General features: G+C 42.4%; 1 protein-coding gene across 1 annotated transcript in view; it reads right to left on the bottom strand.

Annotated features, from left to right (window-relative positions):
- The window catches only part of naa15a (N-alpha-acetyltransferase 15, NatA auxiliary subunit a), a 134,978-nt gene that overhangs the window by 19,560 nt on the left and 99,070 nt on the right, over positions 1 to 16,348 (bottom strand). The window contains exon 15 of the mRNA XM_084331816.1: positions 9,164 to 9,357. Coding sequence (XP_084187942.1) covers positions 9,164 to 9,357 — 194 coding nt within the window. The remainder of the gene's footprint in view (positions 1 to 9,163; positions 9,358 to 16,348) is intronic.

Below are 16,348 nucleotides of genomic sequence, written 5' to 3'. Positions count from 1 at the left end.
GCTGGAGCATTTGTTGATATCAGCAGCTATCAGTAGCTAGCCAGCTAGATACCGTTAGACAATGCCTCGTCATGTATTAAACTAAAAGTGAATAGTTGACTGGGTCATTGTTTAAACAGTAACGGTAGCTGGCTAGAGCAGACTGCTCGCATACGGCAATGGTGGCGTTTCAGGAAGTAAACAAGCCAAATAAGAGCTTCCGATTGGTCATTTGCTTTTTTTCTCATGAAACCAGTCACGTTACTCTACTGTGATTGGACCGTTGACTTGAGTGCAATGTGGGACTTGTAGTTTTTTAACGATCTCGCGGCGGAGAAAAAAAAGACGAGCGCTGCTATAATATGTACTCGCACAAGAGTATCATTATGAACTACACGTCTACACGCCACACGGCGGGCAGCCCTCTAAGTGTCAAGCGCCAAAGGTAAAAACAGAGCGCCCCTGGCGGGCGGCGGGCTTTAGTTTCGGTCCCTGCATGGGTCGCAAAAAATCTTTTGAAAAAACGTAATGTTTCAAGGGACAGGATAGGCTTGTTTGGTAAGTGACAGGATAGGCTTGTTTGGTAAGTGACAGGTATGACATTTCTCACCGTGGTTGTGTGTGTGGCTAATCACCGCGGGATGCGGTGGTACCGCACTTCTAAAAAATAAAAAATTAAATAAATAAAGGTTTTCATTTTCTTTTTATGATTTTTTTTTATACCTGTATATTTTTTTTTTATTATTAACTCTTTCAGGGCCAACAGCGCCCTCTGCTGGTGCCCTTCTGGGCCAACGCTGTATCCAATGGAGGAAAGGACTTATTTGCGAGTGCATAAAACATAAAATATAATGGCAATAGATCTAAATAACAGTGGTCGTCAATGAGTTGCTTCCAGTCAACATGCACGAAACAGATAATTTTTTCATACATACATTTCCATTTGATACCGTGATGAATATCAATATATTTCTAGAGCGTTCTGTCTCATCTCAATAAACCCCAGCAAATCGAGCTTAAATGTATTTCCTTAGAAATCATGCCATTTGGCACACACACACATATGAGGCATGTACACATGCTTACGTGATACACGTACCCACATACATGTGTCGGAGACATGCGTGCATGCATGTTATCATGCACAACTGCATATGTCTGGGGCGCTTTCTCTCACATGCAATATGGAGAAGGGTGGCATCCCGATAGAGGATGCAGCACATACCTGCTCGAAGGTAGTTCGGTCTACATGCAAGGTATATATATCAGGGATGTATACGCATAATGTATAGTATAGTATATTTCTTTTTTCGTAAGTCTTTTTTTATTTTCCATGTCAGTTATTAATGTATTTGTATGAGTCCTTTACATGTTTTGTATGTTCTTACAAAAAAGAAAAAGACAAATCCTGGAAATTGAATATGATGATGTAGAAAGAGATGTTTGGAATGTTGGAGAGATTTGTGCAAAAAATTAAAATATATAAAAAAAAAAAAAAATCATGCCATTTGTCGCTTGATTTATGAATCGTTTTCAAATAAACGCTAGATTATCGATATTATATGTGTACTTATGCACAAAGAGCAGCAGGGTCTGAAAAATCGGTTCTCCGTACTTTGGTCGGCGTGACCTCACACACACACACACACACTCCGATGGCGGTGATAGGAACCTCTGATTACCCCAAGACTCGTAACATAAAGGCCTTACCTCACATCTGATGTCATGCAAAAAGATTAATCCAATTCCTGATCGCCATTCCAAATATTGATCGCGTTTATTGATCCAACGTTATATCCAAAAACACATAGATCCACGCTGCTCCCAGTCCCCACAGTCAATGCAATGGTATCCAGCTGCATCCCGAGAAGTAAAACCTGGACCGGACAAATTTCTTTGCTGCACAGTCCCAACCAATCCAATCCAATGATGTGCAATAACATCCGGGAGACGATAGGGGCGGTATTTGCCCTCTGCGAGCTCAGACCCATTCCCAATGATAACGTCAGGCTGTATGGATGAAAAATTTATGGATATCGCTAATAAAAGAAATATGGATTAAAACCCGGATTTTCTCGGGTTTGGCGCCCAGAGCATGGCGAGTTAACACGGACTATCTCGGGTTTGGCCTCCAGTGAGTTAAGACATGAGAGTTTACCCGCGATCGTGATTAGAAAAAAATTCTAAGGTCGTAGGAGTCCCGAAACTATTTTAAACATGTTTGATAATCTATCCATTTGTCCCTCAACGTTCTGAAATGTGATAATAGTAGGGTGTTGCCTGCTCCTTTAAGAGCAATGCGTTGTGGGATATATGCCCTTCTCCTTACTTAAAACTAACGTTATTTGAGCAAACATTTAACGTTAATATAACACTATTTTAACGTTAGTGAATGTGAATGCACATACATAGCTAGTTAAATATCACAACTTGTCATCATTGTTTCATTGGGGGAAACTAAGTGCTGCCTCTCTCCGCCGTCCCCGCTACACTCGGGACTACACTAACATTAGCCTATAGCTAGCCTATAGCTAACGTTATAGATAGCTAACGTTAGCCTATAGCTAACATTAGATAGCGAACGGTAACTTACGTTTGCAAACAAAGCTAATGTTATCCAGTTGACATTACAGATCATAATAGCTATAATAAACGTTAACGAAGTGAGAGTAGGGGTTAGTCAGAGTGTAGCGGGGTCGGTAGAGAGAGGCAGCACTTAATCTGCGTGTAACGTTAGTCAAATAACATTGAGCAAGTTACATGACCGGCACTTCGGCCCGGGAGTGTTAGAACGCTCCCCTGTACTGTATTATGGTTCAGATTAACTCTTTCCGTGCAACTCACGAGATTTCTCGTGTTTTTTTATAGGTGGTTGAAAGCCACTCACGAGATTTCTCGGATTCTTTTTTTTTTTTTTTCGATCTGAAATCATATTGCATCACCCGAGCCTACCCGAGTATAGCCGAGCGGCGCCGGCGATCATTGTGGAAAAAAGCGCCCCCTGTCGTCTCCCAGATGACATAAGTGATTTTGGAATGGACTCAATGAAAATGAAATGGGGAAAAAAATCCGGTACTCCACATTTTCCAGTCCACTGATCCAGCCGGGGTTACCACAGTTCATTCTGGAACCTCAGATCCCCGCTGATCATGGAGTTCTACTGTATCGCGTTGGATCCATACACGTATCGATTTTTTCGAATGGTGATCAGGAATTGGAATATACCAGTTGGATACCATCTGATGTCAGGTAAGGACTCTATGTTATCAGTGTTAGGATAATCAGAGTAAGTTTGATGAAGTTATAAGCTGTTTTGTGAAATGTCTTCTTTCGGTTTCACTGTAAAAGTCCATGAGGAAATCAACGGGGCGATTATCCGTGCGCGGCTCGAATGTGCTTGCGTGCACGTATAATATTGATCATCTAGCGTTTATTTGAAAACGATTCATAAAAAGGCAGACGAATATCAACGTTATGGAATATTCCAGTAAAAGGCGATTTTCATAGAATGCTCCAGAATGGGCTGTTTTTTTATCTGAAAACGGGTGCTTTTCTAAATGCTCTGAAACGGAAATGCTGCGATAAAAAAACAATCTGCCTTGACAGCACTGACTGGAAAATAGTCTTTGATAATGCGATGGGCAGATTAGACACATAGCCATAATTTAAAACATAGATTAGGCGATGGCGGCTAGGTGGTGTAGTGGGCAAGGCACTCGCCACCAGTGTGGAGACGCTAGGATTCGCGTGTTCGAATCCAGCTCTCCACATTGTTTTTCAGTTTGGCTGGTCGTCCGCAGTAATACACATTGGCCGTATTACGGGGAGGGAAAACTGAAGGGTGGGGATCGAACGTTGTGAACAAGCGACTCCTACAAGTCGGTTGGTGCGCCTGCGCAGTAGAATCAGGAAGTGTCGGGGGCAGCGTGAGCCTCCCACGCGTTACTCCTCGACACAGAGATCGAGCTGCGCAGGTGAAAAGATGCGACTGCTGTTACCTCAAGTACCGGAGGGGACTTGTGCTATGTATGACTTAGTCCACATTGCAGCCGGCTTGTGGGAGGCAAGAAACAGCGTTCGTGACAGGGGAGGGTTGAATTGGATGATACGAAAATTGGGATGGGAGAAAATATGGAAAAATGGGAGAAAAAGTGGATCCAAAAAAAACATAGATTAGGCGATATTAACGTTAACATTGGCGCCGATGGTGGCATTCAGCCGGTAAAAAGGAAAACCCGGCTTGGCGCTCAAAGTGTTAATACAGGAAATACATTGGGAAATGATAAATTTTTTTTTTTGCAAAATAAACTCTGCCGCTCTTTGTTAACTACAACAAGCAATGCTGTTTGTTATTTAACACTATGGGTGCCGGCCAGAAATCCGGAAAATGACTGTGGATTGCCAGCGCTATTTGTCTATGGAGAAATTCCCCTTCTTTGCAGGGCTATAACTTTTTAAATTCTATTGCTACATTGCCATTATTAGGGCCCATTCAAAGTCCTATATGTATTGTTCATTGTGTAGCAACGTTAAACTTTTTCATTCACATATTCATAGTAAAGTATGGTCTAATGTATAAGTATGTTTTCATCTCTTTCTGCAGCGTTCTCCAGAACGTGATATATAGCCCCAAATGCATTATATTGATGATGAAATACAGTTTGATGGCAATCGGGGCGATATAAAAAATTTCAATTGGACGTACTTCTAGAATGATCTACGTATGATCTGATGATGACCGGATGGGCGGGGGATCGTTTATAATTCCGTGGGCAGCGTTATATCATTCATCTAGTGTGGGTGATATGTTCATCATAACAGTTTATATGGAATACGATCAAAAATAACGCTGAATCTTACCGTATCCTCCTCGCGCCGTTGGGCGATGAGCGTGGAACAGTCATTTACCCATTATGGTATGTAGAAATATCGGGTCCATTTCCAGCTTGTATAATAGTATATATGTCCAAATCATGTTGTTTATCGAGTTATTGGCAATCGATCGCTATGTATTGTGTCGAGATCGAGTCCCGGTAGCCAAACAGAGTGCCCGGAAGTAATACGGCCGACCAGCACAACCTCCATAGCACTTCCTGTTTGGCGATTGCGCCGATCGGCCACCAGATGGCGCTCCTGAACCGCCAGAGAGCTCAGTGGGTCCTCCTGGTGGATCTCAGGCCAGCGGAGGGGAAATATGAATCCGATCGCAGATTTTTGAAATATTGATATAAGGACGCTGTAAAGCGTCCTCCGGCAACTTGAGCATGGCCGGGAATGATGCTTTTAAGCGTTTTCTGGCAGTCAAAGTGTTAAGATGTCGTCGGACTCTGCACTGACAGATTTGTGTTCATTGTGCTGCTTTTATAAAGCCTCAAATGACTGCTTACAATATTTCATGAAAGCAAAGTGTTTTGTTTGTCTAAGATTTAAAAATGTTTAAACTTTACAGCACTGACAAAGTTGAACAAAGTGCTGTACAAGTCCCACAACATAAAAATGTATTTATTTATTTGGGCGGCTACGTGGCGTAGTGGGCAAGGCGCTCGCCACGAATGACGGAGACGCTGGGCTTGCCTGTTCGAGCCCAGCGCTCCACATTGCTTTCAGTTTAGCTGGTCGTTCATACTAATACACATTGGCCGTATTAGGGGGTGGGAAACTGATGGGTGGGGATCGGGCGTTGTGGACAGCGACTCCTACAGGTCGGTTGGTGCACCTGCGCAGTAGAATCAGGAAGTGTCGGGGGCAGCGTGAGCCTCCCACGCGTTACTCCTCGCCACTGAGAGATCGAGCTGCGCAGGTGAAAAGATGCGACTGCTGTTACCTCAAGTACCGGAGGGGACTTGTGCTATGTATGACTTAGTCCACATTGCAGCCGGCTTGTGGGAGGCAAGAAACAGCGTTCGTGACAGGGGAGGGTTGAATTGGATGATACGAAATTGGGATGGGAGAAAATATAGAAAAATGGGAGAAAAAGTGGATCAACATTTTTTTTATTTATTTATTTTTATCTCGAAGCTTCGAATTCCAAAAAAATATTTTAAGGTCAGCCCTACAGGATATGCTTGTAAAAATCTTGAACATTCTCTCATAAAGCACAAAAGAAAATCTCCTGACTGAACTTTTTTCAGGCCAAGTCATATTCTTATTTTAACCTCTACTGTATATATATTTTTAACTGGATTATTTTGAACATCTTTTCTATTGCCAGTTTGCTTTTACGTAATATCAATGCTGTTTTCAATTAATTAAATAAAACTGATCTGACTTTTTGCAAGGGTTGACTTGGACTTTGTCATATAAATAAACAAATCTACATACTGTAACTTTTCAGTGCACGTTTTTATTTACATTGTGACAACTGAACAAGCTTATTTTGAACAAGGAACTAAACAAGGGAAACAGTGCTTTAATAATACATAATGCAATTTTACAAACAAAAAAAAGTGCAGCTTACATACAGAAAACTCCTAATTCTGGGTTTTACTTAATCCACAAGTCTTCTGCATCCAGAGGTTCCTCTAGTATTTGGACTATATACCACTGATGTAGCCTACTGTCCTGACTGTGACTATAGACCACTGTGTTGTAGAGCCTACGGTCCTGACTGTGACTATAGACCACTGTGATGTAGCCTACTGTCCTGACTGTGACTATAGACCACTGTGTTGTAGAGCCTACGGTCCTGACTGTGACTATAGACCACTGTGATGTAGCCTACTGTCCTGACTGTGACTATAGACCACTGTGATGTAGCCTACTGTCCTGACTGTGACTACATACCACTGTATTGTAGAGCCTACGGTCCTGACTGTGACTATATACCACTGTGTTGTAGCCTACTGTCCTGATTATATACCACTGTGTTGTAGCCTACTGTCCTGACTGTGACTATAGACCAGGGGTCAGCAACCTTTTTGACATGGAGTGCCTGTTTGAAATATAGTTGTAACTAGTGTGCCTCAACAATATTCCATGCGTCGTAATTTTTTTTTCTCATAATCAGGTCTTTTTAATGATAATTTTTACATTATTACATCATTATTGTTATTGTTATTATTAACAATATTATTATGATGGTTGTATCAACCCTAAATCTGAGTTGGGGGGGGATGCAATGCAGACAAACAGCTGCATACAGTGCAACCATTTCACTCACATTTGCCCATTCATTTTTGGACACATCACACACCATCGGTGTGTGTACTGTACGTGTGCTGTCATAGCTCCACCTACAGGCCTAATGGAGAACACCAGGAGAACACCAGGATGTGAATGGAGGGTGAATGTGAGGTATATCGTGTAAATAAGTTTTGATTGATCGCAAGACTACACTGTAAAAAAAAATAACAATAAGTTACCAGAACTTAAAAATATTGAGTTCAGTTACTGTGCATTAAGGTTTTCAGTTTTCAATCCATAATAAGTTAACAGAAAAATAAGTACACAACCACATTATTTCAACCTAATAAAACTATGTTTATTGTCATTGTTTTAAGAACACAAGTTGACTTGGTAATACTCACATTTTGGGTAAAAAAAAAAAAATTGCTTTTAACATGTGCAATGTTCAATGAAATAGAAAAATAAATAATAAAATGTGTTGATTAATCCCACTGGTCACAATGGTGACCGTAATAATGTTTTTGTTATAAGGCTCTGCAAATGTTACTGAATGATGTAGCAATGTATTTCCAGCTAAATTGAAATAATAAACAAATAAAGGGTCTAAATTAAATATGTGGTAGTAAAAAGAACCCGTGGGAGGATTTCAACAAGATAAATGCGACAACAGTGCAAAATATTTCACTATAATATTTCAAAGCAAAAAAATAAAAAATTATATGTTTTTTTTTACTGCTGCCCCCTGTGCCTATGAAAATGCCCCCGAGTGCCTATTCAGGCACGCGTGCCTAGGGTTGCCTACCCCTGCTATAGACCCTACTGTTGTGGTTGTCGCGCCAGGCAGGGTGCTGCTGTGCAGTGTGCTGGAGAGAGCGAATGCAAGTCTTGTGGCTAGCTTCTGATTGATGGCGAGCTAGCACCTTTTTCACATTACTGCCATACTGTAATTTCCTGTGGCATACGTTGCAAAAACACACACCTGACTCTTTTAGTTTTTTGCACCATGAACTAAAAAGGCTTGTTATCATACCCCGTTTCGTAGAGCCCTTCTCCATTTATTTCTCACGCTTGTATCTACCTCCGTATGTGGGCGTCCATGCTTATAACATTACTAGCTAAACGGTAATCAAGTTTCCGCGCTCATATGGGCTCCAATGAGTATCAGGGGTAGATCAACACGTGAGAAAAACATTTTGTGTGGTTTGTCCGCTAAAGTAGGCCTAATGCAGGATTTGTGCACATGTGTTTTCCGACATGATGTGAATGCGTTTCTGCTACTGGATCTACCTGCCTGTTCATTGTCTATGTATGCTGAAGGTCGATCAGACCAAGTTTAAAAGAATAAAGGTGATTAAATCTATTACTTTTGTCCTGTAACATTTATATGTTTAAAGAGAATGTAGCGTATATCAGCCTATGATTTATGGTAAAGTCAATCCCGTGGTTGTGAGTCATGTAAAAAACATCTCCTGACTGAACTTTATTTTTCAGGCAAAGTCATATTCGTATTTTAACCGCCACTGTATATTTTAATTTAATAGCATTAGCTAAAAGGAAAAGACAAACCGTATCAGGGTCTGACAGCACTACAATTACATTTTCATATCATAATATCATAACAGGCTGAGACTCACCGGTAGAGAGTTGTCGTGCTGCCGCTAACCCTTTGATAAGCTTTGTGGTCCGGGCATAAATGTGTCCATAAATCCATTTAGTTAGATCCAACACTGTCTGAAAGTATCAGTATCGATTATCGATTATTATTATACATTTCCGACGACGAACTATTAGCGTACTCCTGTCTCTCGAGTCGCTGCGTGGCCTGCGTCCATTATTGTTCGTCAATATCAGTCCACACACCCAAACACCAATGACTCTGCTTGGCGCGGCAGAAAATAAATCACTTTTTCATCATGTTTGAAGCCGCTGATCATATTATACCAGGTAGCCAATTGACGGAAAATCCGTCACACCTCTGAATCAAATTGACGGAGCGCTTTAATCCCTGTTCTCTTTAAGTTGTCATATAGCATATCCTGTGTATTGGTAAATTAAGTACCTTGGCCAGTTTGTCTGGTATGAGCTCCTCCTTGGGTCCTCCGATCTCCTCATCATCATCCTCCTTCTTCTTCTTCTGGTTCTTGAGCTGCTTCTCCTTCTCTGCATTCTTCTTCTCCTCCTCTAGCTGAGCTTTCTTCTGGGCTCTCCGCTGTTTGTTCCTCAACTTCTTCAGCTCCTTGTCCGTCAGGTTCTCTACAGGGACAGCACACTGGTTACTTCCTTCACTTGTCCTTGTTGGATACTCAGCTTTAATTCATCACTAAACTAGTGTTAATGACATTACAAAATGTGTCCCAACATCATCAGGAGTGAGACAACCAACCCTAAATCAAGAAGAAAATCCACAGAAAAAAATGTACTGTGACACAGGGTTTGAAATTAAGGGGGGCTTGGGGCAAAATGTTCTCGAAAATTGACCAAATGCCCTAGAAAATCAGTTAAGGGGGGCAAGAAAAGCCCCAGACACTTTGCACAGATGTTTAGCCCTTAGTATGCACTAGGGATGGGCATTTTAAAGAAAAATCCAGATAGATTGATCGCATGCTATACTCGAGTGATCGTGTATTACTCGAAAAGGGAAAAGAAAACGTTACAAATGTTCTTTTAATTATATTTGATTTTTTTTTTTACTTATTTTTGTTCATTCACGTATATATGTTTAAGGAAACCAACAAACAGTTATAATCTTACACATACATGTAAAAAAAATCTAATACATTTAAATTTTCTTTTTTTATAAAGATTATTAATAATTTCGATTTTTCTTTAGATTTTTCTCATAGCTACGAGTAACGATTACTCACGCCCATCCCTAGTATGCACACGCACAGTATAATATGCATGTAATAAATAGTTTGTTAATAAACTCTGTTACTTGAACAATTTTCACTGTGCTCCTAAATTTTTATTTAGATTTTATTTATTTCAATTTTATTTAGGAGCACATGTGCTCCTTGGGAAAAAGGTTAGCGTAGAGCAGGGGTCGGCAATTAGGTTTGGCCGCGGGCCAATTCTTCCCCAAGCCATTGTATGGCGGGCCAGAACCAAAAACAATGGCTAATTTAAGGGGGGGCGGAGCTAGGCGACCATGGAGTAGACGTGTTTCACGTGAGCTCCCTTCTACCGTGCGGAATATACGTTTCTCCCCATTAGTCTTTATTTTATTTTTATTTGTTTTTTGTCTGCTTGTTAAGTTGTCGAGTTTCAACTACTGTCGTCGACTTTTTTCGACTTTCTGCGATGTCGGTGGTGGAAACCAGATCCATGAGCGCTCCAGCCAGCAAACTGCCACCGGGCCTGACCGCGCCATCGCCCGGTATCGGTGAGATAAGCGAAGCTGTGCTCTCGGTCATGACCAAGCTCCATGCAGAATCTGAGACACGCTTCGCTGAAACACAAAGAAAAGTGCTGGCGGATTTTTGTGATAACCTTCATCGAGAGATATCAGAGGAAATAAGGTTGGCGGTCGTCCCGTTGAAAGACAAGATGGAGTCGCTGCACGTTATCTCCTCGGCTAATGCTAACGAACTAACCACGCTAACGACGGAGGTCTCATTACAAGGCGAGAAGATGGCGGATCTGGAGTCCTCCCTGCTGGCTAGGCAGGCTGAAGTTGCCAAACTACAGTCGGTAATTGTGGAAATACAGTCCCGGGAGAGACGCTACAACATCAGGATTGTTGGAGTACCGGAGGGCAACGGGGGAGGCCATCTCTCTGAGACCATGCCGGAATTGCTGCAAGAAATACTGGGGAATGATGTCCTCCCCACCCCTCCCGTTTGTGAGTCGGCCTACAGAGCGGGCAGGACCACTCCTGGAGTGAACAAGGAGCCGAGGCCCATCATTGTCAAGCTGAACAGGCTTCAGCAGAGGGAACTCATCATGCGGTCGGCCCGTACCAGAAGGGGTAATCTAAGGCTTGGCGATCACAAAGTGGCTAGCTAGCGGGCTGCGTCTATCGTCTGCGCCGAGGCATTCGAGACATTCGAGACCCGTTAATATTTACGTACTTTGGTTGTTGTTGCTGTTTAAGTGTCATCGGTTCGCACAATTCAACGGTGATCGGGTCCTTAACTAACTTCTTGTATGCTTTTATTTTTATATCCAGGCTGTTTTGAGCTTTGGGCTCCGGTAGGAGAAGATCGGTTGAATATATATACAATATATGATAACAGGTTGTGTCAGGTATTGCTTATTACCATCCCCGGGTTAATGAAGGTGTTTAATTCTATTCTTACATAGGTTATGTCATTCCAGCCGTTGTGCCTGATCAGAGGGGCTGTTACAGGTGTGCACTTTGACCATAACCCCCTTTTTTCCCTTTCTTATTATTGTCGTTGTTTAAATGACATCCGTTTGCGCAATTTACCTGTGATCCGATCCTGCCTTAGACTATCTGCTGGTATGCTTTCATTTAATTTTGTTTTGAATTTTCCTTTTTCCATTTGTGCTATAACATTGCGACGTTGATGCGCAGACTCGGAAGTAGATGGTTGCAGGGTTGATGTTGAGTTATTATATAATAATGGCTATTTTTTCCATTATAGTTAGGGCCAAGGCTCACGGTGGTTTTCGACCGATATCTTTATTGAATTAAATTTTTATTATTATTTGTGTTTATTGGACTAGTGGGGGTTTAATCAGGGGTTTATCTAGAGGGGGGTCGGAGTGGAGAGCGTCTAACACATTTGATTCAGCGTTCTATAATACAATCACGAAGAATATGTTGGAACTTACTGGATACGCTCTCATTGTGGGTGGCGATTTTAATGCGTGCTGGGATGGATAGGTCCGGGTCCTCTGAAACAAGCGACCAAAAACGGTCCTCTAAGGCCCTCAGGATGTGGGCCCAGGACACTGGGCTTGCAGACCTATGGTGCTTATCCAATCCCACCCTCAAGGATTACTCTCACCTGTCTGCCAGACACAAAACCTTCTCTCGAATAGACTATGCATTCGCATCCCCTAATTTGTTTGATAGTTTCGACGTCTCATTGGTTCCCCTGGCTCTCTCGGACCACAAGGGGATTTTCCTTGTGGCAACGTTTGGCAGGCTCTCCACGAGAGCTCCCAGGTGGCGTTTTAACTCAACCTTATTAAAGAACGATGATTTCTGCTCTGAGTTCAGGAGTAAACTAGCTGAATTCTTGCAGATCAATGTTGGAACGGTCGATGACCGCAGGGTCCTATGGAACGCATTGAAAGGATTTATCAGGGGTCATGTCACACTTTTTGCCTCCAACTTACGTAAATCCTGTCAAAAAAACTAGAAGGACTGGAAACATTATATGCGGATCTATACGCATCTTTGCAAACTAACTATAGTGAACGACTGAACACACAACGTAAGATAGTCAAGAAGGAAATAAACTCCATACTTAAACAACAGTCTGAGTTCTTGATACATAGGACAAGGCAAAATTACTACTTTCACGGCTCCAGGCCTAGCCATCTATTGGCAATGAAAATACGCTCGAATGATCATTTCTCGGATATCCCCTCGATCAAGACGCGACAGGGTACAATCACTACTGATTCGAAAAAGATCAACGACACTTTTAAAGAGTTTTACTCACAGTTATATAGCTCAGAGGTTAATCTCGACGACTCTAAATTTGAATCGTTCATTGGCGGGCTTGAGATACCCCACATTTCTGAGGAAGAGGCTAAGGAACTGGGGAAACCGATCACTCTTATGGAACTAAGGGAGACGATTGCTGAAATGCAGAGGGGTAAGGCACCAGGCTGGGATGGTATTCCACCCGAGGTGTATTTAGCTTTCTGGGACCAACTGGGCCCATTGATGCTCGATATGATCAATTACGCTATCGAACAAGGGGAGTTCTCAAGAGACGTCAACATGGCGCTGATTTCTTTACTTCTCAAGAAGGACAAAGATCCCAATGATTGTGGTAGCTATAGGCCCTTGAGTCTTCTCGGGGCCAATTTAAAGATGTTTGCCAAGGTGCTGGCCCGCCGCCTGCAGAGATTTATGACGGTATTGGTACACTGCGATCAAACTGGTTTTATCCCGGGGCGCCTGGCTGCAGATAATCTTAGGAGGCTGTTGCATGTAGTCGATAACAGTAAAGACAATACAGCTCCATCCACTGTTCTGTCTTTGGATGCCATGAAGGCGTTTGACAGACTAGAATGGTCATACCTGTGGAAGGTACTTGAGGTCATGGCAGGGTTCGAAATTAACGGGGGCTTGGGGCATAATGCCCTTGAAAATGGACAAAATGCCCTCGAAAATCAGTTAAGGGGGGCACAAAATGCCCCCGACAGTTTACTAATTATATATATATATTTATCCGGTAATGGCGCGTCTGTGTATCGTACGGTTCAGATGACGCGCAAATTAAAAAAAATCATTTGGCGGAGGTGAGCACTGGCTGCTGCAGCAGCACTGCAGCTGAGCCAGGTGTTAGTCAGTTTGTGTACAAATGGCACGCACAATATAAATCAATCTTCATTACGACTTTAAAAACATAGCCATTAACATTACATAGGCCTACACACATCTTGCCATAGCGTTAGGAGTTTGTACAACACAACGCACGTTTTAACTATAGAATCAGCCCGCGAGGTAATACAGTCAACGAAATGTTACCGTAGCTACTAGCTAGCAGAGGAGGAAATGGGAGTCTGAGAGGCGGGGTGTTTAAAGACAATGATAGGCGTTTATTCAACATCCAAGAAGGCTAACATACAACTGTGTTTTACTAACTCCAACCGGGACCATTGCCGCTTTCCCACTGCATGCCATCACCTCCTAACGTTACCGGAGCTACCGGAGCTGATAATAACATTGCCTGAGCTGAAGGTGCGTGACACTAAAATGTCCGTGGGGACCCGGCGCCAACCCATAGATAGTTCCAACTCACCGAATTACGTAATTCACCACAGTTGCACTCAATATTTAAATAATGTTAGTCTAAATAAATGTAGACAGATACATAATAATTTCAAGCAGAACACTAATCTTTCCATTAAGAACTGACAATCAGGGAATTTAAACATGGTTGACATTGTTTTTTTGTGTTTATATTAAAGAAAGGAAAGTCTAGTGCTGGCTGAGCATATTGTTTGTTTGCACTAAGTTAATACTACAAATGTAGCCTATATTTTTCAGTCAGTTCGGTCTTTGTGTGCCAAACATTATTTAAGGCTGTAAACACTGTAAACTTTTTTATTTTTTTTTAATAAATGAGAAGCATGTTTAGATTTGAGTGTTACATTTTTTTTTATAAAAATGTACGTATATCGAACCGAACTGAAAACCGTGACCCCAAAACCGTGATACGAACCGAACCGTCTATTTTGTGAACCGTCCCACCCCTACCGTTTATCATAAAAATTCAGTGCCCCCGAAATACAAAAAAAGCCCCCGAAAATCAATTAAGGGGGGCAAAAAAAGCCCTTGAATTTTTTTTTAATTTCTAACCCTGGGTCATGGGTCTTGGAAAGAATTTTATTCATATGATTAAAGTCCTGTATGCCTCGCCGTCGGCAATGATACTGACAGGCAAAAACTGTTCCACACTTTTCCCAGTCTCCAGATCTTCTAGACAGGGTTGTCCTCTGAGCCCAGGACTATTCACGCTTTATTTATTATTTATTTATTAGGCAATCGGAGGACATCGTCCCCATAATGATCAATAATACACCACACAAAATTGCTCTCTATGCGGATGACCTACTGATTTTTATGGATGACCCTTCCCGGTCGGCCACAAAATTATTGGGAATAATCGACGACTTTGGTAAATTGTCAGGCTTTAAGATTAACTGGAACAAATCAGCCTGCCTACCTCTTAATGAGCTGGCCAAGGCGGTGCGACTACCAGCCGATATCCCCATAGTGGAACATTTTAAATACTTAGGTATAGAGATATTCCCCACGCTGAGTCAAACTACTAAGTACAACTTCACGGGTACTTATGATAAAATACGCCAGGATCTAGACAGATGGTCGTCCCTTCCTAACTCCTTACAAGCCCGAGCTTCCATAATCAAAATGAACGTTCTGCCTAGGATAAATTTTGTTAGCTCAATGCTCCCCCTGCCCCCTCCAATAGACCACTGGCGCAAGGTACAATCGATGGTATCTAAGTTTATCTGGAATAACAAACGCCCGAGAATCAAAAGAGCTACTACTCAACGTAGGAAACAAGATGGGGGCCTCGCAATCCCTGATTTTAAGCTTTATTTCTGGTCCTTCTCACTGAGACCTCTGATGTGCTGGCTAGACCCTGTAGATGCTGTATCTTGGTGCTCCTTAGAAGCGGCGGCGGTCTCACCGCTAAGATTGCAGGATGTGGTGTACTCCACTGTCTCTATTTCGAAATGCCGGCTGAGGTATGGACCGATCATAACTCACGTGATCCAAACGTGGCGTAATATACAGAGGTCGTGAAGGGTTAAATGCCCATGGCACCTCCATGACTCCAATTTTTAATAACCAGCAATTACTTATTGGGCACAAGCCGGTTAATATTCCTCAATGGCAAAGGAGGGGAGTTCATACTCTGGAGGATATTTATGATAAGAACGGCCTCAGTGCGTTTCAGGACTTCAGAATTTTATGATCTTCCCGGCGAGTCCTTCTTTCTTTACCTTCAACTAAGGTCAGCGCTGAGGGCGCATGGCGTGCCGTGGGCTCAAGCTTTGCACCCACACGCCTTCCTCAGGCTCATAGTGGACAGGACGACCTCCAGAGGGTTTGTCTCAGACTTTTATACGCTCTTAATTCAATCCACGTATAAAAATGTATCATTGGATACAATCTGGTGTGTGGATATCCCGGAGTTGGACCCAGAGTTTGACTGGGATGATGTTTGGGCAAATGTGGCATTATCTTCCCGCAACCCCAATCACCAGCAAATTAATTTTAATTATATTCATAGGACCTATCTTACACCTAGGAAGCTATTTGCTATGGGACTGATAACCGACTCTCAAAAGGCCACTGGCACTTATATGCATATGTATTGGGATTGCCCACCAGTGGCCCGCTTCTGGAGGTCAATAGCGGACAAACTTTCTGATCTGTGTGGCTTAACTATCCCATTCACAGCTGTTACGCTACTCCTGAACGATATAACAACACTACCCGCGTCCGTACAACTGAAAAGGGTTGTCCTAGCGGGCGTCACAGCGGCGAAGAAGCTAATAGCAATGA

Source organism: Notolepis coatsorum, assembly GCF_963971535.1.
Source record: "Notolepis coatsorum genome assembly, chromosome: 16".
Classification (NCBI taxonomy): Eukaryota; Metazoa; Chordata; class Actinopteri; order Aulopiformes; family Paralepididae; genus Notolepis; species Notolepis coatsorum.
The sequence above is the reverse complement of the archived record's forward strand: the minus strand, read 5'-3'. Positions and strand labels throughout refer to the sequence as shown.